Source organism: Tenrec ecaudatus, chromosome 4 (assembly GCF_050624435.1).
Source record: "Tenrec ecaudatus isolate mTenEca1 chromosome 4, mTenEca1.hap1, whole genome shotgun sequence".
Lineage (NCBI taxonomy): Eukaryota > Metazoa > Chordata > Mammalia > Afrosoricida > Tenrecidae > Tenrec > Tenrec ecaudatus.
In genome coordinates, this window is record NC_134533.1 from 138,553,004 (window position 1) to 138,577,906 (window position 24,903).

General features: G+C 39.1%; 1 protein-coding gene across 2 annotated transcripts in view; it reads right to left on the reverse strand.

Moving 5' to 3' along the window:
* RASA2 (RAS p21 protein activator 2) overlaps positions 1 to 24,903 on the reverse strand; it is a 160,281-nt gene that overhangs the window by 75,203 nt on the left and 60,175 nt on the right. For both annotated transcript variants that reach the window (XM_075546823.1, XM_075546822.1), the window contains exon 5: positions 21,574 to 21,650. In XM_075546823.1, coding sequence (XP_075402938.1) covers positions 21,574 to 21,650 — 77 coding nt within the window. The remainder of the gene's footprint in view (positions 1 to 21,573; positions 21,651 to 24,903) is intronic.

Genomic DNA, 24,903 nt, shown 5'->3' on the forward strand with positions numbered 1-24,903 from the left:
TACTGTTGCCAGCAGCCAAAGATATTGTTCAAGTTATGGTCAGAGACAAATTTGTTACATAATTGAGTACAATTTCCTTATCTAACAACACCGTCCGCAGAAAACTAGATGACATGTCTGCTGATATTCTTGATCAGGTAATCCAGGAAATTAAATCTGCTCCACTTCCAATATTTAGCACCCAGCTTGATGAATCTACAGACGTTGCAAAAATTCACAGTTACTGGTTTACATGAGGTATATTAATAATGATGACTTTAAATATGAGTTTGTTTGTAAACCTCTGGAAACAACAACTACTGCACATGATTTATTTGACACAGTTGGTTCTTCTCTGAAAGACTGTAAGATCCCTTGGGAAAAGGTTTGTGGTGTTTGCACAGATGGTGCTCCAGCTATGCTAGGATGTCAATCCGGTTTTCAACGTCTGGTACTGAATGAGTCCCCAAAAGTCATCGGAACTCACTGTATGATTCTTCAGGAAATATTAGAAACAAAGACGCTTCCTCAAGAGTTACAAGACGTAATGAAATGCGTCATAAGTTCTGTCAATTTTGTAAAAGCGAGTGGTTTAAACAGTCAACTATTTTCGCAACTGTGCAATGAGTTGGATGCGTCCAATAATGCTCTGCTATTTCACAGTGAAGTGAGATGGTTGATGAGAGGAAAAGTTTTCTTTTTAAATTGGACTCTTATTTATTTTAACAAAATCATTTTTTTTGGGGGGGGGCTCATGCAACTCTTATCAAAATCCATACATCCATCCATTGTGTCAAGCACATTTGTACATTTGTTTCCCTCATCATTCTCAAAACATTTGCTTTCTACTTGAGCCCTTGGTATCAGCTCATTTTTTCCCTTCCCTCCCTGCTCCCAACTCCCTCATGAACCTTTGATAATTTATAAATTATTATTTTGTCATATTTTACATTGTCCAATGTCTCCCTTCACTCACTTTTCTGTTGTCCATCGAGAAGAAAAGCTTTAAAATGTGTTTTTCAGCTTCATAATGAACTCAAAACTTTTTAAAATCAGAAAGCAAGACCGCAGTTCGAAGTTCAGTGAAAAGTGAACTGCAGAAAATAGCTTACTAGGATGGTATCTTTTCCATCTTGAATGAGTTAAATTTATCACTGCAAGGACCAAAGGCAACATGCCTTGATTTGTCTGAAAAGATACGATCATTCCAATAGAAACTTCAGCTTTGGCAAAAAAAAAAAAATGGATGAAAATAAAATGGACATGTTGCCTACCTTATCTGCTTTCTTTGAGGTAAATGACATTGACCAGACAAAAGGATTACAATGATCATTTCTGTGAAAGCACACTTGCACATGCTTGCAGACGAAATTTCATTGTACTTTCCAAATCTACCTGACAACTCCATTTGTACTTGCCAGAAGCACATTTACACTCAAAGTTGGATATGTTCCTGAGGCAGCACAAGAGGAGTTCATTGAACTTATTAACAGTGATGCAGCGAGAACTGATTTCTCTACAAGACCAGTTACAAAATTCTGGATCAAGTGTTTGCAGTCAATCTTGTTCTGGTTGAGACAGCGTTGCGCAGCCTTCCTCCATTTCCAACAATAAAACTTTATGAAACAGCTTATTGGTTATCAAATCTAAATACAGAAGTAGACTTGTTGCGGAAGATGATCTTTGTTGTGCTCTTGCAAAGACTGCCCCAAGAATTTCTGATCTGGTGAGAACGAAGCTACCTCAACCTTTGCACTGACTGACGTTGGCTTTTGACGCACGCTGTTGCAAAATATAGCAATGTAGTTTATTGTTGTTATATTAAGACTGTTACCCATGCTACACCATGCTTCAAGACAACATTTCATTGATTTGTAAATAGAAATAAAATAATTATATATTGTTTTGTGATTAATCACTATGCATTAATTATGTTCAATTTTTAACAATTAAAATATACCCTGTATGTCTGATGTTTACATTACTATTCACAACAGTGCAAAATTACAGTTATTAAGTAGTAACAAAAATAATATTAAGGTTGGTGTCACCACAACATGAAGAGCTGTATTAAAGGTTAGCGGCATTAGGAAGACTGAGAACTACCATAAAGTCTTCAGTTGAAAGTTAATAAGCGAGGATAAGACCCAAGACTGGAGCAAGGATCATTTGAAAATGGCAGAAGGAACAACTCCCCAGGTTCACATAATGGCCGGCAATCATTCCTGTTCTCAAAATCCACAGTTGGAAACCTGGTGCTCCGTGCTGCCTCAGTTAAAAGACGTAGACTAAAATTTTTCTTGTTCCATCTAAAAAAGATTAAAATCAAGCCAAAAGGATCAGGCTGTAACCAATAATTTAACTGAGACCTGAACAAAGTTGAAGAATATTTATGTAAGTATATAAATATTCAGCAACTTTATAATGTCTGGCATCAGAAAACAACAAAATACTCAAAGATATAACCAATCAGAAATGCGGGAATAAAATACTTATAATGAAAACTCAATAGAAACATTACAGATTATAGCATTAGTAGACAAGACTAAAAAGATTTTTATAATGATATTTCACAGTATTTTGACATAGAAAATATTAAAATTTGAAACCTAGATATACAATCATGAGATCTGATAATGATAAACACCTTGAGTAGGATTAACAGAAAACTAGATTTGGAAGGAAAAAAAAGATTAGTAAGCATAAAGATATAAAAATTGATACTACCCAAAATACAGAGGAAAAAAAGGTTGGAAAAATTTCTAAAATTTGTAGAATGACTGCAAGTATCTTAAAGCATGTAATTGGAATATTCAAAGAAAATAGTTGCAATTTGGGGAGGGGGGAAGAAGTGATGAAAATATGTAGCTTTGATGGGTGCACAAGTCCACAGATTCAAGATCAATGGACCCTAAAACCACAGAAACATTTTTTTTAATTCTCAAGGAATGTTGTTTTTGTTAAGTGCCACCAAGTCAGTTCTAACTCGCAGCAACCCTATTTACAACTGAATGAAATTCCACCTGCTCCGGCACCATCCTCACTAATGTTCTTACATGTGAACCCAATATCGCAGCCTCTTATTGAGGTTCTTCCTCTTTTTTGCTGTACCTCTATTTTACCAAGGTGATGTCCTTCTTCAGGGACTGATCTCTCCTAATATGTCCAAATACATGAAGTGAAGTCTCGCTCGCCTTGCCGCTAAAGAGCATTCTGGGTTTACTTCTTCCAAGATAGATTTGTTTATTCTTTTAGCAGTCAATGGTATTTCAATATTTCTTGCCACCACCAGAATTCAAACACATTGATTCTTATCCTTATTCGGTGTCCAACTTTAACATACATATGCGGCAATTGAAAATACCACAGCTTGGGTCAGGTACACCTTCAAGCATCAAAGCAACTTCCCTACTTTTCAACACTCTAAAGAGGTTGTACAGCAGATTTATCCAATGCAATGTGTCATTTGATCTCTTGACTGCTGCTTCCATAAGCATTGATTATGTATCCAAGCAAGATGGAATCCTTGACAACTTCAATATTTTCTCCACTGATCATGTTATCTATTGGTCCAGTTGTGAGGATTTTGTTCTTCTTGACATTGTGTTGTAATCCACACTGAAGGTTAAAATCTTTGATCTTCACTAGCAAATGCTTCAAGTCTTCTTCACTTTCAGCAAACAAGTTGTGTTATCTGAGTATCACAGGTTAATAAGCCTTCCTCCAAACCGAAAATCCAGCTTCTCTAATTACTTGCTCAGCATACAGATTGAGTAAGTATAGTGAGAGGACACAATCTTGACACATACCTTTTCCAATTTTAAACCATGCAAGTATTCCCTTATTCTGCTCTTAACTGTATACTTGATCTGTATGAATACAACGAAGTGTTCTGGAATGCCTGTTCTTCTCAAGGTTGTCCAGTTTGTTATGATCCATACAGTTGAAGGTTTTTGCATGATAATGAAACACAAGTAAACATCTTTCTGGTATGCTCTGCTTTCCCCCTAGATCCATCTGACTATGTCCTCTTCTGAATCTGGCCTGAACCTTTGGCAATTCCCTGTCGATGTACTGCTGCAACTGTTGTCGGATAATCTTCAGAAAATGTTACTTGCATGTGATTCAAATGATATTGTTTTAAAAGGATTCTGTTGGGTCACTTTTCTTTGGAATTGGTACGAATATAGATCTCTTCCAGTCAGTTGGCCAAGCAACTGTCTCCCAAATTATCTAATAACCTAGCATAGAATAGTAAATGCTTCCAGTGCTTCATCAACTTATTGAAACATTGTAATTGGTATTCCATCAATTCTTGGAGCTTTGTTTTTGCCTAATGCATTCAGTGCAGTTTCAACTTCTTCATTCAGAATCTTTGGTTCTTGCTCCTATATTACCTCCTGAAATGGTAGAATGTCAACTATTTCTTCTTGGTACAGTGACTCTGTATTCTTTCCTTCTTCTTTTGATGCTTTCTGCATCATTCAATATTTTGCCGACATAATCTTTCAATCTTTCAAATTAAAGCTTGACTTTTTCTTTAGTTCTTTATTTGAAGATATTCTGAGTGTGTCCTTCCCTTTTGGTTTTCGAACTCTAGGTCTTGTTACATTTCGTTTTGTTGTATGACTGGGTCTTCTCGAGCTATTCTTTATATCTTTCTGTTCAGTTCTCTGCCTTCATTATTCTTCCATTTGCAAACCTCAAAGTATCTCCTGACATCCACTTTGATCTGTTCTTTCTCTCCTGTCTTTTTAGTGATCTTTCATTCTCTTCAGGAGTGATGTTCTTGATGTCAGGGTGTATAATAATGAAAATGCTTGCAGTCAGGAAAAAAATCTATTTTTTATTGCTCTATCACTTTTATTATTTACAACCATTTCATTATGTAAATATATCCCTTTTTCATTCACTACATTTCCTATATTGACATTTTGTTCCTACTGAAAATAAAGCTGCTATTATTTATAAGTCTTCTTGGAGATTTTTCTTGAATCAAAACAAAACAAAAAAACACTGTCATCAATTCAATTCCAACTCATAGTGACTACAAAAGGGCAGTGTAGAACTCCTTTGGGTTTCCAAAACTATAAATCTTTTGGGAGAAGACAGCCTATTTTTCTCCCCCAGAGAAGCTGGTGGGTTTGAACCGCCAACCTTGAGTTTAGAAGTCCAATGCTTAATCTTATACCATGCTTAATGATAAACAACTGGGACATCTTTCCTTCTTGCATAGATACTTTTAAATGATGATGCTGGATGTAGTGTTCTAAAAATGTCACTAAGGTCAAATCAATAAATAACAATTCTACATACCAACTGACTTTTTTTCCAAAGGGCTTTTAAATGGTTGAAAATATAATGATAAAATCCCCAGGTATGAATGTGGATTTTATTTTTTTCTACTTTATATACTTAAATTTTTTGTCTTGTATATTTTCAAGTTTATTTTGTCTTTTTTTAAAAACATTTTATTAGGGGCTCATACAACTCTTATCACAATCCATACATATACATACATCAATTGTATAGAGCACATCTGTACATGCTTTTCCCTAATCATTTTCTTTTTTTTTTCTTTTCTTTTTTTACATTTTATTCGGGGCTCATACAACTCTTATCACAATATTTTATCTTTTAATATAAAATTTATTTTATTTTTGTTGGGAAATACACAATTATTGTAGAATATGCCAATTGTACAATTTAGTGACATTGACTATATTTGAGTTGTGCAGTTCTCTTTCCTTGTTCTACTTGGTCCTCCTACATTCATATAAACTCACTGAACCCTAAGTTTTCTATCTAGACTCTAGTTGCTGCAGTCAGTTTGACCTCAAAATACCTCAATACTTAAGGCAGACACGTGTTACTAGTTATGCTAAACTACTGTTTGGTTTAAAGACGACTATAGGGGGGTATTCTGGTTCAAAGTTTAAAGATTATCTTAGGGCAGCAGCTTCATGGGTTTATCAAACTTTCACGGTTATAGATAGTATACAGTCCATGGATTTGAAATTCTGTTCTGCACTTCCTCCTTTATGATCAGATTCTTTTTTAACAGAGTCTTTGATCAAAATGTTCAGAAGTGGAAGCTGGGCACCACCACAGGTTTAGACTCCAGTAACAGGAAATAGCTAGTTGAGGTAACAAACAGACACATACTTGATTTCCTCCTCCTGCTCCTAACTCATTTTTCTTTTGCTCCAGGCAAATAAAGGTCAATCCTTGCACCTTGGAGAGCTGCTTGTAAGCTTTTAAGGCCCTGAACACTGCAGAACACATTAGGAGATAAAGCAGATGCCTGGAAAATATTATTAGGACAATTAACTAAAATGTCCCATGGAACTGTGGTGGCCCTAAGGCTCTAAATAAAATAACTAAATTCCATGAAGCACCTGATTTAAGCAGCTTCAGTAGCTTCTCCTATTTGTTCTTCTGATTATAAATAACTTTTTACTTATGTTCAATTTATTGAGAGCAATTACATTAATTGGTGGTACAATCTGACCTTCAATCAGTGCTATTTTTCTATCACAGTAAACCAAAGAGCAGCATGCCCTAAGTCATAACCCTCCTGTTTCCCTACTCTCACCTTTGGTACATTGTGGTCTCCATACATTTGACAGTTCTTGCCTTTTTACATAAACGAGGCCATATATTATTTACTTATCTGTGACTGACTTTTTTATTACTTACTTCATTCAGCACAATGACTTCAGTCCCATTACTTCTTAAATACTTTATTTTCTGCCTCCACAAGATGTTCCAGGTTCACCACACCACTTTATAGTTTCCCTCTTTTAGTACTAGAGCTACACTTGTCAAATACTATGAGCCACAAGTTGATAATAATCTAAGATACAATTATTGGAAAGCATGCAAGCAATAAGGATAAAAATTAACTAAAAAGACATAAATACAAAGAGAAAGAGATACAATAAACAAAACTAGTAAGGGAGAATGATAATAAAACAATAAAGAGAAAGAAACAGAAAGCAAGTCGGAAAAAAAGAAAAATAAACAAGAAAAAATAAGGGAAGACAATGTAATCGATAGGAATTACTGAAACCCAAATGAAGGTTGAGCATGATAGTGGGACAAGAGGAAAGTAAAAGGAAATAGAGGAAAGAACTAGGAGGAAAAGGGCATTTATAAAGGTCTAAATACAGGCATGTACATATGTAAATATATTTATATATGAGGATGGGGAAATAGATCTGCATATATTTATGGGTTTAGTATTAAGGCAGCAGGTGGACATTGGGCCTCCACTCCAGTACTCCCTCAATGGGAGTTCTATTAAACTGGTATTCCATGATGCTCACCGTCCCGACTCAATCGCTGAAGACAAATGGGTGCATAAGAAAATGTGGTGAAGAAAGCTGATGGTGTCCAGCTATCAAAAGATACAGCATCTAGCGGCTTAAAGGTAAACAAGCAGCCATCTAGCTGAGAAGCAAAAAAGTCCACATGGAAGAAGCACACCAGCCTGTGTGATCATGAGGTGTTTAAGGGATTAGTTATCAGGCATCAAAGAACAAAAAATCATATCATTGTGAATGAGGGGGAGTTGTAGAGTGGAAACGAGCCAGACAGGGTGTAGTGTAGCAATGATGAAACACACAACTTTTCTCTAGTTCTTAAATGCTTCCTCCCCCACCACTATAATGATCCCAATTCTACCTTACAAAACCAGCTAGACCAGAGGATGTACACTGGTACAGATAAGAACTGGAAACACAGGGAATCCAAGGCAGATGATCCCTTCAGGACCAGTGATGTGAGTGGCGACAGCGGAAGGGTAGAGAGGGAAGATGAGGCAGAAAGGGGGAACCAATTATAAGGATCTACATATAGGGTGAAGGGAGACTTTGGACAGTGTAAGAAATGACAAAATAATAATAAATTATAAATTATCAAGGGTTCATGAGGGAGAGGAGCGGGGAGGGAGAGGAAAAATGAGGAGCTGATACCAAGGGCTCAAGTAGAAAGCAAATGTTTTGAGAACGATGAAGGCAACAAGTGTACAAATGTGCTTCACACAATGGATTGTGATACAACTTGTATGATTACCCCAATAAAATGATTTTAAAAAATAAGAAATGACTCAATATAGAAGTATAATGCCAACCCAATACAAATACCACCATCCTTCTTCAAAGAATTGGAAAAACTGACTACTAACTTCATATGGAGAGGGAAGAAGGCTAGATTTAGCAAAGAACTCAAGAAGAAGGACAAAGGGCTTGCTCTACCTGACTTAAGAACCTATTATACAGCCATAGTGGTCAAAACAGTGTGGTACTGGTATAACAAAAGATATTCAGACCAATGGAAAAGAGCTGAAAACCCCAAAATAAAATCATCAGCATACAGACAACTGATTTTTCATAAGGGGCCAAAAATATCAAATGGGAAGTAGATGTTCTCTTTAACAAGTGGTGCTGGAAAACATGGATATCTACCTGCAGAAAACTGAAGCAAGACCCTTACCTCACTCCATGCACAAGAATAAACTCAAGGTGGATCAAACACCTTAAGTTGAAACCCCAAGCAATTATAGGGCCATTAATGAGGGAATTAGGACAAACCTGATAGCCTTAGCACAGGGAATACACAGGCTATCGGAAATAGGCAAGGCTACAAATACAAAGGAGTCACAAGTTGACAAGTGGGATATACTGACGATAAAGCACCTGTGTACATCGAAAGACTTCATCGAAAGTAATAAGATAACCCACAAACTGGGAAAACATCTTCAGCAATGACACATCAGACAAAGGCCTTACTACTAAAATCTACAATACTTTTCAAGCTTACAATAAGAAAAAAAACTAATTGCTCACTAAAGAGGAGGGCAAAGGACCTGAACAGAAATTTCACAAGGGCAGGAATCTGAATGGCCAATAAACATATGAGAAAATGTTCCCAATCATTAGCCATAAGAGAAATGCAAATTAAAACAACTATGAAATACCACCCAATACCCTCAAAGATAGCACAGTTCAAAAAATCAGAAAGCAACAAGTATTGGCGGAGCTGTGGTGAGACAGGAACTCTCATCCACTGCTGGTGGACCTGTAATTATGTCAGCCATTATGGAAATCAATTTGGCGATTTCTAAAACAGATGGAAATTGAGCTACCATATGACCCAGCAATCCCGTAACTGGGCATATACCCAGAAGAGGCAAGAAACAAACCACGTCCATACACCTGCGCGCCAATGCTCATTGCGGCACAGTTCACAATTGCAAGGAGTTGGAAACAACCCAAATTTCCATCAACAGACGAATGGATTTAAAAACTGTGGTATATATATATATATATATACACACACACACACACACACACACACACACACACACAATGGAGTACTATGCATTGCTAAAATGCAGTGATGAACGCATGAAGCATATCGCTGCATGGGAAGGACTGGAGAAGATTATGCTAAGTGAAGTAAGCCAACCACAAAAGGACAAGTAGAACATGAGTCTGCTGAGATAAGGTTATTTTTTTTTTTTAATGCAAAAGGGGCACAGGGAAAAAACTACTATATACAAACACTCGAGGAGTGAGGTTTAGGTAGTATGGCAGGGGCCAGACGGAATACAGGGGTACATATGGTAACCAACTAAAAAAGAGGGGGCCGGGGAGGAAAGGAAAAAAGAGAGATGTGTGGCAGGGGAATAGGGCACTGACCCATCCAAAGGGAGGATATTGCTTGCGTATTCACAGGGAAAGATGGACCAGACTTAAATCCAGTGTCCCAGGATTTGAATGCAGTGTGCTGGCATGGAGAGGGGAGCCAGTGGAGAGGCCTGAGAGCTCGGCCCCCATACCAGCTACACGAAAAACTGTCCCTCCCCCCAGAAGAATTTACTTTAGAGGACAGCCCTGAAGCTGCGGGTAGGGGAGAAGGACATGTCTATCTGATCAGAGCACATGGGAGCAAATGGATGGGGAGGTAGAGAGAATGGACCACATCCTGGCCCACCAGGCCTGGAGGACAATATCCCTGCTCCGAACTGCCAATGCACAGAGTGGACCATATGGCTGATCGCACTATGAGACATGACGTCCCTCGCTGACCCATGGCCCCAGGGGGGACAACACAGGAGACTGAGTGTTGGGATTGGTTGAGTCTGACCCCCGAGACACCGAGACAAAACACTAAAGGTGTGCAACAGAGCAACGGGGGTGGGAGCAGAGCAGGGAGCTCCCGAGGGAGTGCAAAGGATAGACATTGGGGCCAGAGCATGGCACTCCATCGGACTTGACTGGAGGACACGCCTAGAGGTCATAAATAAGACCTTGATCTATTTACAGATTTTTCTTTCTTTTTAAGTTTTTAAAATATTTTCTTCTTTTTAAATTAACTTATTCTTTTCTGGGTGATAGGTTTTCTTTGTTGTTGTGATCATTGTGTTGTCTATTGTTGCTTTGTTTTGCTATGCATTGTTTTTTGATGCATATTATTATCTTTGCAGATCTATCTAGATAAGATAGGCTGGTTGAAGAGTCTGGAGGAGAAAACAATGGACCCAATGGTTGGGGGGGGGGAGGGGGGTTAAGGAATAGGGGGAGGCAGGAGAAAGGAGGTGGTATTGACCAGCCCAGGGAAAAGGGAGCAACAAGTGATTGAAAATTAGTGGCGCAAAGGGTGTGAGAGGCCTGGTAGGGATTCAGGAAGGGCAATGTAACGGAGATAAATCACTGAAACCCAAATGAAGGCTGAGCATGAAAGTGGGACAAGAGGAAAGTAAAAGGAAATAAGAGGCAAGAACTAGGAGGCAAAGGGTATTTACAGAGGTCTAAATACAGGCATGTACATATGTAAATATATTTACATAGGATGGTGGGGAAATAGATCTCCAGGCATATGTTTATAGGTTTAGTATTAAGGCAGCAGATGGATTTTGGACTTCCATTAAAGTATTTACTCAATGCAAAAACACTTTGTTCTATTAAATTGGCATTCCATGATGCACACCTTCCCAACAAGATCGCTGAAGACAAATTTGTGCATAAGCAAATGTGGTAAAGAAAGCTGATGGTGCCCGGCTATCAAAAGATATAGCATCTGGGGTTTTGATGACTTGCAGGTAAATAAGCAGGCATCTAGCTCAGAAGCATCAAAGCCCACATGGAAAAAGCACACTAGCCTGTGTGACTATGAGGTGTAGAGGGGACCAGGTATCAGAAATCAAAGAAAAAAATTTATCAGTAGGTGCCCACCTTTCTAATATGGTCACTGAAGACAAATGTGTGCATAATCAAATGTGGTGAAGAAAACTGATGGTTCCCGGCTATCAAAGGATATAGCGTCTGTGGTCTTAAAGGCTTGAAGGTAAACAAGTGGCAATCTAGCTCAGAAGTAACAAAGTCCACATGGAAGAAACACACCAGTCTATGTGACCACAAGGTGTTGAAGGGATCAGGCATCAAAGAACAAAAAATCATATCATTGTAAATGAGGGTGAATACAGAGTGGAGACCCAAAGCCCATCTGTAGGGAACTGGACACCACCTTATAGAAGAGTCTTGAGGAGGAGACGAGCCAGTCAGGGTGCAGGGTAGCAATAATGAAACATACAACTTTTCTCTAGTTCTTAAATGCTTCCTCCCTCCACTATCATGATCCCAATTCTACGTTACAAATCTGGCTAGACCAGAGGATTTACACTGGTACAGATAAGAACTGGAAACACAGGGAAACAAGAGCGGATGATCCCTTTAGGACCAGTGGTGAGAGTGGCTATACCTGGAGGGGGGAGGGAAGGTGGGGTAGAAAGGGGAAACACATTACAATGATCTACATAAAACCTCCTCGTGGGGGGGGGGGGTGGACAACAGTAAAGGGGGTGAAGGGAGATGTCGGACAGTGTAAGATTATGACAAAATGATAATAATCTATAAATTCTCAAGGGTTCATGAGGGAGGAGGAAGCGGGGAGGGGGAAATATGAAAAGCTGATATCAAGTGCTCAAGTAGAAAGCAAATGTTTTGAGAATGATGATGGCAACAAATGTACAAATGTGCTGACACAATGGATGTATGTATAGATTGTGATAAGAATTGTATGAGCCCCGAATAAATTAAAAAAAGAAAATGTTCCCGATCATTAGCCGTAAGAGAAATGCAAATTAAAATTATAAGATACCACCTAACACCCCCAAAGATAAGATACCACCTAACACCCCCAAAGATAGTCCAATTCAAATAATCAGAAAGTAACAAGTGTTGGAGGGGCTGTGGGGAGATAAGAACTCTTGTCCACTGCTGGTAGAAATCGATTTGGCGATTTCTAAAACAGATGCAAATCAAGCTACCATAAGACCCAGCAATCCCCCTACTGGGCATATACCCAGAAGATGCAAGAAACAAACCACGGCCAGACACATGTGCTCCCGTGTTCACCTTGGCACAGTTCACAATTACAAGGAATTAGAAACAACCCAAATTTCCATCAACAGATGAATGGATCAAAAAACTGTGGTACATACATACAATGAAGTACTATGCATTCCTTAAAAAGCAGCGAACAATGCATGAAGCACATTGCTGCATGGGAAGAACTGGAGTAATTATGCTAAGCGAAGTAAGCCAAGCACAAAAGGACAAGTACAACATGAGTCCACTGTGGCAAGCTTAAGAAATGGGGCAGAGGGGAAAAGCTACTATATATATACATACATTCCTGGTGTGAGATCCAGGTACTATGGCAGGGGCCAAACCCAATCCAGGGATACATATGGCAGCCAACTAAATAGGAAGGGAAAAGAAAGGGAAAAAAGAGACATAGGGGGTGGGGAAGCAGGACACTAACCCACCCAAGTTGAGGGTGGGTATTGTTTATATCTCCACAGGAGAGGGAGAGAGAGACCAGGCTTTAACCCAGTGCGCCAAGACATGAATACAAAATACCGGCCCCAATCCCACTATGTGGATCACCACACCAGAAGAATACACTTCCCAGGACAGCACTGAAGCTACAGCTTGGAGAGAGAGGCATGTCTGATTAGAGCACACAGGAGAAACAAAGAGGAATAGAGAGTGAGGGGTACACATCCTGGACCACCAAGCCCCGAGGATATTCCTGCTCAGAGCAGACAATGCATAGAGAGGACCACAGGGCGGTCCCCACCACGAGACAGACCGTCCCTCACAGAACCATAGTGCTACGGGGGACAACACTGGAGACACAGTGCAAGAAGTGAGTCCAATCTGACCCCATTGTGCTGGGATGAAACACCAAGGGGAGCAAAGTAATGAAATCCCATGGCAACCCTAAAAATAGACTTTGGAGATCAGACACGATTGGAAAACACTCCTAAAGGTAAAAAAACAGACTTGAAACTATAGGCTTTTCCTTTTTTGTTGTTACTGTTTGGTTTTGTCTTCCTTTGTTCTTTTGTTTGGCTTTGCCTGGTTTTTGCACTTATTAATGTCTCTGCATGTTTATCTAGGTAAGATAGGCAGGACAAACAATTTGGAGACAAAAACAATGGAACCGATCATTCCCAGGGGATACAGGATAAGGGGAGGTGGAAGAAAGGAAGGAGGGGGTGCTTAACCAACCCAGGGACAAGGGAACAAGTGAACTAAAATCAATGGGGGGAGAAGAGTGTAGGATGCATAGTATGCCTTAATCAAGGGCAATGTAGCAGCGAGGAATTACGAAACCCAAATGAAGGCTGAACATTATGGTGGGACAAGAGGAAAGTAAAAGGAAATAAAGGTCTAAATACAGGCAAGAAAATTATGAGGGAAATAGATCTATGTACTTATCTATATCTATATGTTAATAATTAAGGTTGCAGATGGACATTGGGCCTCCACTCAAGTACTCCCTCAACACAAGAACAGTTTCTTCTAATAATCTGGCATTCTGTGATGCTCACCTTCCTGACACAGTAGCTGAAGACAAAGTGGGTACATACCACATGTGAAGAAAGCTGATCGTGCCTGGCTATCAAAAGATATAGCATCTGGGGTCTTAAAGGGTTGAAGATAAACAAGTGGTCATCTAACAGAGAAGCAACAAAGCCCACATGGAAGAAACACATCAGATTGTGTGATCATGAGTTGTCAATGGGATAAGGTATCAGGCATCTAAGACCCAGAACAAAATCATACCATTGTGAATTTGGAGGGGAGGGGGGTGTTGGCGGACACCAAGAGTGGAGACCCAAAGCCCATCTGTAGACAAGTGGACATCCCCTGACAGAAGGGCCACAAGGAAGAGATGAGGCAGTCAGGGTACAGTATGATATGATAAAACACCCAATTCGCCCCTGCCACCACCCACTCACGTGACCCCAGTTCTACCTTACAAATCTAGCTAGACCACAGCATGTACACTGTTACAGATTAAGAGCCCGCAACACAGGGAATGCAGGATAGATAAACCCCTCAGGGCCAACAATGAGAATAAGAGATACCAGTAGGATAAGGGAAAGATGTGGGGAGAAAGGGAAAATTGATCAAAAGGACCAACATATAACCCCCTCACAGGGGGACAAACAGAAAAGTGGGTGAAGTGTGCCAGAAAGATGTAAGATATGAAAATAATAATAATCTATAACTTATCAAGGGTTCACGAAGGGGTGATGGGGGAAATGAGGAGCTGATACCAAGGGCTCATGTAGAAAGAAAATGCTTTGAAAATGATAACATGTACAAATGTGCTTGACAAAATGGATGAATGTATGGGTTGTGATAAGAGATGTAAGAGCCCCCAATAAAAGTATTTAATAATAAAATAAACAAATAAATAATAAGGGAAGCAAATGAGAAAACTAGTAAATAAACAAATTTTATACAATGAAATCCTACTCATGAATAAAAATAATTTATTAAAGTAGGCGTTTTCTAGATAAATAAGGATGAAAAGAAAGAAGAGCAGGAGAGGTTAAGGGAATTTGCAAGAAAATTATTCTAGTGACAGATCAAGGAAGAAATAAAAATAAAAGAAGCTTAAAACATGCAGATCAACGGATAGACTTAGTGGAGGCTAAGAAATGTCATAATGGGGAGTTTCTAGAACTGAGAAAGAAAACCAAAATGAAGATTATGAATCTCTCCACCTTCACTCCTGAACACTTTTTAAATTCAACAAGCAGCACAAAGAAAACGACATTCAAGCCATGCCTCCAGCACAAGGAAGTAAACACAATCACAGACTTGAAAATATTTGTAGAGTTGAGTTTTGTCCTGTGACCAGGACAACAAGGAAGAAAAGGATACAGGCCAGCATATGCCTACGTAAGCTGTTCACAAGTGCTGCCAACAGCTTTACTTAGAACAGCTAAAAACTGGGAACATTCCTCGTATCAACCAGCTAATGAAGTCATACAACGGAATACTCAGGAATAAAAAGAAAAGAACTCATTCCAATTCTAAAATAAGATGCAATAAGTACATTTTCCCCTATACTTCCCATCTAAAAAAACTAAAACAAAACCAAATCCATGGCAATCAAGTCAGTTTGGACTCCCAGTGAATTTACACAGAATTTCCAAAAACTGTGAATCTTCATGGGAGCAGTTTCATTTTTTCCCTGTGGAGTAGCTGGTGGGTATGAACCACCAAGCATGTGGTCAACAGCCAGCCCAGTACCTAGCCCCAGCACCGCCAGGCCTGCTTTATCTTTCCCACCTAGTACAGCTAAAAACTCTGGACTTCACACATCAAACAGACATTAGAAGATTCTCACAGGTAAAAATAAGTAGAGAAAGGTTAGAGACCTGAAACCCAAAGAAAGACATGGCAGTGAATTCCCATCCTTTCTCTGCTTCATATATCCTGGGTTACCATATATAAGCCGACCTAAATATCAGCCAAGGCACCTAATTTTTTTTCTTTTATAGCATTTATTAAAGTTCACAATAAATTAATGAGAGATTTTCATGAAAGACCTTTTGTTCCACAAAATTTTTAGCTTACTGAAGCTAGGAATGGAGTCTCGTTTGTTCACCACTGCATGCCCAGTTCTTTTTTTCCCTCTAATTTATGTATTTAATTATTTTTACATTTTATTAGGGGCTCATACAACTCTCATCACAATCCATGCATATACATACATCAATTGTATAAAGCACATCCGTATATTCTTTGCCCTCATCATTTTCAAAGCATTTGCTTTCCACTTAAGCCCTTTGCATCAGGTCCTTTTTCTTTTTCCCCTCCCTCCCCGCTCCCCGCTCCCTCATGAGTCCTTGTTAATCTACAAATTGTTATTTTGTCATATCTTGCCCTATCCGGAGTCTCCCTTCCCCCCCTTCTCTGCCGTCCATCTCCCAGGGAGGAGGTCACATGTGGATCCTTGTAATCAGTTCCCCCTTTCCAACCCACTCACCCTCCACTCTCCCAGCATTGCCCCTCACACCCCTGGTCCTGAAGGTATCATCCACCCTGGATTCTTTGTGCCTCCAGCTCCCATATGCACCAGTGTACAACCTCTGCCTTATCCAGTCCTGCAGGGTAGAATTCGGATCATGGTAGTTGGCGGGAGGAAGTATCCAGGATCTGGGGGAAAGCTGTGTGCTTCATCGATACTACATCGCATCCTGACTGACCCATCTCCTCTCCTAAACCCCTCTATGAGGAGATCTCCAGTGGCCGACAAATGGGCCCTGGGTCTCCACTCTGCACTTCCCCCTTCATTCACTACGGTGTCTGTATATATGTATATATACATATATATATTCTTTTTTTTTTTTGCATGATGCCTTATGCCTGGTCCCTTTGGCACCTCGTGATCGCACAGGCTGGTGTGCTTCTTCCATGTGGGCTTTATTGCTTCTGAGCTAGATGGCTGCTTGTTCCCCTTCAAGTCTTTAAGACCCCAGACACTATCTCTTTTGATAGCAGGGCATCATTGGCTTTCTTCACCACATTTGCTTATGCACCCATTTGTCTTCGGCGATCGTATCATGGAGGTATGCAGCCAATGATATGATTTTTTTGTTCTTTGATGCCTGATAACTGATCCCTTCGGGACCACACGATCACACAGGCTGGTGTGTTCTTCCATGTGGGCTTTGTTGCTTCTGAGCTAGATGGCCGCTTGTAAGGCACCTAATTTTACCACAAAAACTGCATTAAAAATGTGCTGGAAAACTCAGCTTATACACGAGTATATGCGGTATATGGCAGAAAAGGAGCCCTGGTGGTGTGGTGGTTATGCATGGTTAGCAGTTCAAAACCACCATCAGCTCCTTGACATTTTCACTCCTGTAAACAGAGTCACGGAAGCCCACAGGGGGGCCTCTATGAGTCATCATTGACTCAACGGCAATGAGTACAGTGAATTTCTCATCAGAAACCATGACGTTTGGAAAGAAGTAGCAGAAAACCAAACCAAAGAAAACAATCAAAAACATCCATCAAGGGAGGCAGGGGTGAGGAAGGGAAAGAAGGGGAACCAATCACAATGATGGACACATAACCATACACCTCTTTACAGGGGGGAGAACAACAGAAAACATGGGAGAATGGAGACAGCTGTCAGTGTGAGAGATGAAGATAATAACAATAATCTATCAGGGGCTATGAGGTGGGGGAAGGGGAAGCTGGTACCAAGGGTTCAACAGAAAGTAAATGTCTGGAAGAGAACGAGGGCAGCAAATGTACAAACACATCTGATTCAATTGATGTATAGATTGTGATAAGTTGTATGAACCCCAATGAAATGATTTTTTAAAAAAGATTTTTAAAAATTCATCAAAAAAACACTCCACTATGGTTCAGCGAAAATATCTTTCAGAAATGAAGGGGAAAAAACTCTCTGATTAAAAAGAAAAGGAACAAAGAAATTTACCATCCATGATAGACATATCCTTTAAAAAAGCGCCAAAGGAAATGCTCTAAAAAGAAAGAAAATGATGAAGCAAAGCTAAATTAAAAGATTAGGGAGGAGAAAAAATCTAGAATGACAAAAAAAATTGGTAATACCTTTTTTCTTCTCTTCTCTAAAGCCATCTCAATTGAGATGATGAAAGCAAAATCACATTGATGTGGTGGTGTTCAGTGTATATAGTGGAAATATGTAAGACACATAAACAAGAGAATAAAAGGATTTAAAGAAAGATAAGGCTTCCACATTTTAACTGGTAAAAATGTCAATAGCAGTAGACTATCATGTTATGTATATATAATCTAATATTTGTGATAATCATCAAAACTCTATACAAAGATATACCTTGTAGATAGAAAAATACATAAATCAAACAAATTCTAAAAAATGTTCAAGCAACACATAGTAAGTCAGGAAAAACAAAATAGAAAAAACAACAAGCAGAAGTAAAAAATGTCTTAACCTTAAAAATAATACAGTTAATTATATTAAAAATAAATTATATAGGGCTCACTCTGGCTGCACATATACTAAAGAAGCAAATGGCATAAACTCACAAATTAATAAAGAAAACAAAAGCTAGAACAGTGCCACACTACCATAATGCCACAGCTACACTGCTGTCTCTAAGCAGCAGCATGCAACAATTTAGATGGATCTAAGTTTTAAAAAAAGAAGGAAGAATGTCAATCTCCAAAAGTCACAAACAAATCTGGGCATCAGTTTGTTTATTTGCAAAATGGTGATAACTCTGTCTGCCAAGTTAAGAAATAAATGTAACTATATATAAACACATATTGAATAATATATGCAACAATGTGGATGAATCTCCAAACAATGCTAAGTGAAAAAGATACAAAACATCGTATACTAAATGACTCTGTTTATAGATTTTGGAAAAGGAAAACTATATATATATAACCGGAATGAGTCTGTAGCTACTGGGGCTGGGTTAGGGGAGAAGGAATTGATCCACATCTCTGACTGATACCTTGATACCCTGGAAATCTTTACATAATAAAAAAATTTTTTGGTAAAATTCTACCCCCTCCCAAATTAAACCTAAAAGCATGGGGCAAGGGGCACACAACCTTAAACTGAATGCTAACAAATAAATCCATCCAAGCAATTATATGAGTATTTCAAATGAATGTCATAAGCAAAGTTAAAGAAAGGATGGAGTGGTGGAGGGGTAACCAGTCCAAGTAATTTCAACATGTGTTTTCGGTCTACGGGCATTAAAACAACAGTAACAACAACAAAAGTTTCCAACAAATCTTGAACTGATTTGGTAGGTAAATCCAGACTGAAGAATATTCAAAAAAATATACAGCCTGTATTCTTCAAAAAAAGTCACTACAATGAAGAACAATTCCAGATTTAAGGAAAATAAAACAACATGACAACTAAACTCAAGATGTGATTGTGGGCTAGATACATTCTTGGGGGGAGGGGTGACACAAAGGACATTAGAAGGTCACCAGATAAAATTAATTTATTAATTGTCAATTAGAGTTATCAGAATAATGGTATATTCAACAACTGTACTGTTCTTTTAAGGAACGATCTTTGTTCTTCAGAAATATACATGGATATGTTAATGGGTAAAGAATACTATATGCAAGCTTCACTCAAGTGATTGGGGAAAAAAATGAACTATATGAACAAGAAGCTCTTGGGTGAAGCAACTGGATAAGCCCTTGATTAGTAGCTGAAAGACTGGCAGTTTAAACTTACCCAGGAGCACCTTAGAACACAGGCCTAGCTAGCTGCCTCTGAAAAATCCTACAGAGCAATTCTAGTCTGCACACACAGGGCACCAAAAGGCAGAATCTACTTGTCAGCAAGTAACAACATATACAAATAATAGTATTCATGTTGTTGTTGTTGGGTGCCATAGAGTCTTCTGACTCAAGTAAAACAGAACAAACACTGTTTAGTTCAGCATCATTCTCACATTTTTTGTTATGTTTGAGCCCGTTGCTAAAGCCACTGTAAATCCATGTCAATCAAAGTCCTGCTTTTTTCCAGGGACCTTCCACTTCACCAAGCATGGTATCTTTTTCTAGAGACTGGTCCCTCCCTCTGGATTACATGTCCATAGTACATCAGATGAAATTTCACCATCCTTGATTCTAAGGAACATTCTGGCTGTACTTCTCCAAGACAGATATGTCTGCTCTTCTGGTAGTCCACAGACTTTAATATTTTTCACCAGTACCACAATGCAAGAACACTTTGTTTTAATAACCTGGCATTCTGTGTTGCTCACCTTCCTGACTCGATCGCTGAAGACAAATGAGTGCTTAAGCTAATGTGGTGAAGAAAACTGATGGTGCCTGGTTATTAAACAATACAGCATCTGGGGTTTTAAAGGCTTGAAATTAAACAAGCAGCCATTTAGCAGGGAAGTAACAAACTCCAAATAGAAGAAGCACACTAACCCATGTGATCACCAGGTGTCAACAAGAACAGGTATCAGGCATCAAAAAACCCAATAGGACATCCCCTCACAAAAGGGTCACAAGGAAGGAATGAGCCAGTATACCTAAGAAGCACACAACATCCGTCTAGTTCTTTAATGCTTCCTACCCCCCCCCTCCCACCCCCCTGCATCATGACCCTAGTTGGGTTGGGAAGTCCATTGCTGTTTCATCCGCTGCTTCTCTGATACTATATGGCTAGCTTCTGGATCCAGGAGGCTCACCGTGTAGGGATCTCATGTCCAGAGGGTGTGCTCCTCTTCTGTCTCTGGCTGGTAACGAGATCCCTCCCCCAGCTTCTCAGAGAACTCATTTTATACACAGCGGGATCGCATTATATGGAGACCTTTTACAATCGCTCACAGGTGAATCCTGTCAGTATCTACTCCCTACCTTCTTAGCCGACCAGACCCACTGCAAGGAAAGGTCATGTGGTGGGAGTAAAAGACATTAGCTAGAAGAGCCACATTTAATTCACTCTCCTGTACTGGGTTTTTTACAAGTAGGAGAATACATTGAAGTCTGGAGTAGCAGGAGTACAAGTAGAACATCTACTCTACTGGGATCTACAGTAAGTGGGTATGACGGCAAAAAAATACAACTTGAGCTTGAGAAAGCTGAAGAGGAAATAGCACTGAACAGGGCATCCAATTATCAGTTAAAAAGAAAGAAAGAAAACACTCAGAAGTATGGTTAAGGTATTTCTGATAATACAGAGGAAGAGTTTGGGTAAGAGGGAAGAGGTGGGGTATTGGGTTTGAAGAGGAGATTTTCACAACATAAAGTATTAGAGTCTGGGTGATAAAAATAAAAATAATAATAACTAACCAGAGGGTGGAAAGCATAAATAAGAATTTGAGGCATATAGAAATCAACATGTAATTCTAATTCCAAGTCCATAATGTTCTGCAATAGAGTTTTCTCAGTACCTTAGGACCCTTTTCCTAATCTTCTCTGCCAGGCAGTTCGGCACCCGTGTGTGCGCTCCTACAGTGCATTCTCAATTATGCATAAGCCATCATTTAACCCATATTCAAGATCTGAATGAATTCGTGACTCACAGTAATCTGAGTACACGAGAAAGACAAAAAGCAAACTGAAAATCAACTAAACAAAGCAATGGCATAGCAGAGATTAACTTCTGGGGGAAAAGTTTCCGAAATATTTCAAATAAAGAGTTGGTTTAAGATTAAAACAATACAAAATGGAGGCTTCTTGCAATTGATTTTGATCAAAGAAATATGCTTACTGTACAACAAGCTGCTGGCACACAGTTCCGTTGTCTGTTATCAGTTCATTCAGTTTTAATTCAAGGTGAACTTTACCCTATAATGACAAAAACATTTTAAACTGAGTGGTTTACTGTGCTGATAAAACATTATTTTTTTCAAGTAGTAGTTATGATATTGAGTTATGTACTTTGCCCACACTAAGTATTTGTTAAATAACCAACATAGATCAAAATGCAAAAAGAAGCAGTCAAATGTATGTATCAAATATGGTATTAAATTTAAGACTTTCATGCCCAGTTCAACAGATATTTATGTTCCAATTACATGGATTAAAAAGAAAGTGAACACGTAGGTGTTGGGAAACTTTAAAATGAATCATAAACTGTAGAATGCCCTTTACAAAACAGATAAAACCGCAAAAACAGCACTATCATTAGAAGATAAAGCACACACTTGGGGTAAACAATCTGGAGGAGAAAACAACGGGACCGGCATTTCCAGGGGACTTGGCAGAGGGGGAAGCGGGGGAAAGGAAGTAGTGTTAATAAACCCAGGGACAAGGGAACCACAAGTGATATAAAATCAGTGGCGAGGAGGGTGTAAGAGGCCTGGTAGGATTTGATTAAGGGTAATGTAACCGAGAGGAATTATTGAAACCCAAATGAAAGCTGACCGTGATAGTGGGACAAGAGGAAAAGTAAAAGGAAATAGAGGAAAGAACTAGGAGGCAAAGGGCATTTATAGAGGTCTAAATACAGGCATGTACATATGTACATATATTTTTATATGATGACAGGGAAATAGATCTATCTGCATATATTTATAGGGTTAGTGTTAAAGTAGCAGGTGGATATTGGGTTTCTACTCCCTCAATGCAAGAACACTTTGTTCTATTAAACTGGCATTCCATGATGCTCACCTTCCCAACACAATCGCTGAAGACAAATTGGGTACATAAGCAAATGCGGTGAAGAAAACTGATGGTGCCCAGCTATCAAAAGATACAGCAACTGGGGTCTTAAAGGCCTGAAGATAAACAGGCGGCCATCTAGCAGAGAAACAACAAAGTCCACATGGAAGAAGCACACCAGCCTGTGTGATCACAAGGTGTCGAAGTGATCATGTAGTAGGCATCAAAGAACAAAAAAATCATATCATTGAGAATGAGGAGCAGTGAGAGCGGAGACCCAAAGCCCATCTGTAGGCAACTGGACATCCCCTTACAGATGGGTCGCAGGCAGGAGACAGCCAGTCAGGGTGCAGTATAGCACCAATGAAACATACAACTTTCCTCTAGTCCAGGGGTCCTCAAACTTTGTTAAACAGAGTGGCCAGGCCAGTTCACTGTTCCTCAGACCCGCTGGAGGGCTGGACTATAGTTTTAAAAAAAAAACTATGAACAAATTCCTATGCACACGGTACATATCTTACTTTGAAGTAAAAAACCAAATGGGGCAAAAACACCCGGCGAGTCAGATAAATATCCTCGGTGGGCCACATGTGGCCCATGGGCCGTAGTTTGAGGATGCCTGCTCTAGTTCCTAAATGCTTCCTCCCCTCCACCACTATCAGGATCCCAAGTCTATCTTACAAATGTGACTAGGCCAGAGGATGTACACTGGTACAGACAGGAACTGAAAACACTGAATCCAGGACAGATGACCCCTTTAAGACCAGTGGTGAGAGTGGCTATACCTGGAGGGTGGAGGGAAGGTGGGGTGGAAAGGGGGAACTGATAACAAGGATCTATATATAAGCTCCCTGGGGGATGGACAGCAAAAAAGAGGGTGACAGGACACGTCGGACAGTGTAAGACATGACAAAATATTAATAATTTATAAATTATCAAGGGTTCATGAGGGATGAGGAAGTGAGGAGAGGGGGAAATGAGGAGCTGATACCCAGGGCTCAAGCAGAAAGCACATGCTTTGAGAATGTACAGATGTGCTTGACACAATCGATGTATGTATGGACTGTGATAAAAGTTGTACAAGCCCCCAATAAGATGATTTTTAAAAGAATAATTTTTAAAAGCACACAAATATAATAAAAATTAAAACTAAGTTAAAAAGCCAATAAAATTCAACTTAAGTTCAGAAAGCAATAAAGATGCTATGCTTTAGAACACTTTCTGAAACAGGATGGGCAGTAATCTATACAGATATAGATAAAATTACTGCTTAAAAGAAGTCAATAGTGTAGTTGGGGAAACAATAAATATAACAATATCTGTGCAAGGCAATGAACGATACTAAAATTAAAGAATGCTTTAAATAGTCATTCATAATTTGGTAGTCTATTTTAAATGAAATTCTAACTATTAATTTCTAAGAAATACAGGCCTAGGGAAAAATATAATAATCCAAAGCCTGATACTTCTCTTCTACCCTATCACTGGTGATGAGCAATTCTAAACTTGTTAAGAATCACTGTGGATTACCTCAGACATGACAAATTCCCAGTGACAAATGGAGATTTCAGGGGTGTGTTACCTAGGAGCTAGTGACATGAATGCTTCATCAGAGAGAGGTAGGAGAGTCTATTAGCTAGTCACCGTTCCTTTCTGAAACAATCCTGTTTTCTTTCACAGAAAGCTAACGTAAACCATGACTTTATGTAGATTTGATTAGAGTGGGTCTGAAGTTCACTAGCTACACAGCTCAGAAGTAGATGGACAGGAAGTAACAACAAATACAGAGGGAGCTTGAGCCAAAAGTTTAGATGAGATAGCTAAATTCTAAGGCAACAAAGGCATCACTGATAAAATTAGCAGTAACCAATACTAACTCACAGCGACTCTATTAGACAGGGAAGAACTGCTCCTGTGAGCTTTTGAGACCCTAACCTTCACGAGAGCAAGAAAGCCACTCAAGTCCTTCTTTGTCCTCAATCTCTGACCTTGCGGTTAGCAGTCCACCACTGAACCATTACACCAACCAGGGCTCCTCATGAAGAGTAAAGTGAAGCCTAAATAAAATTCAAGAAACCTTGCACTAAAAATCTAAGCTAATATATTTATAGAATTATAATATATAGGTCTGCCCATGTTCCTGTATTTAATATTCACAAGAACAGGAGTAATGTGTTATGTTATCTACTTTGCCCATATTAAATATTTATTATGTGTTATGCAGTAATTTGAAGTACTATAAAGTAATATGTAGTAATTTGCTGTATTACTCAACTAGAATTATGACTCATGCTTCCTACTAAGTCAGCATCTGTGTGTCATCTAGCCAGCGAGAGAATCTAGCCAACTGTATCAGAATTTACACCTCAAGGTAGTTTTGCTAGTGTAACATGCATTTCATGGTAGAAAGCATATGCTAAAAAGGCACTCCTAATTG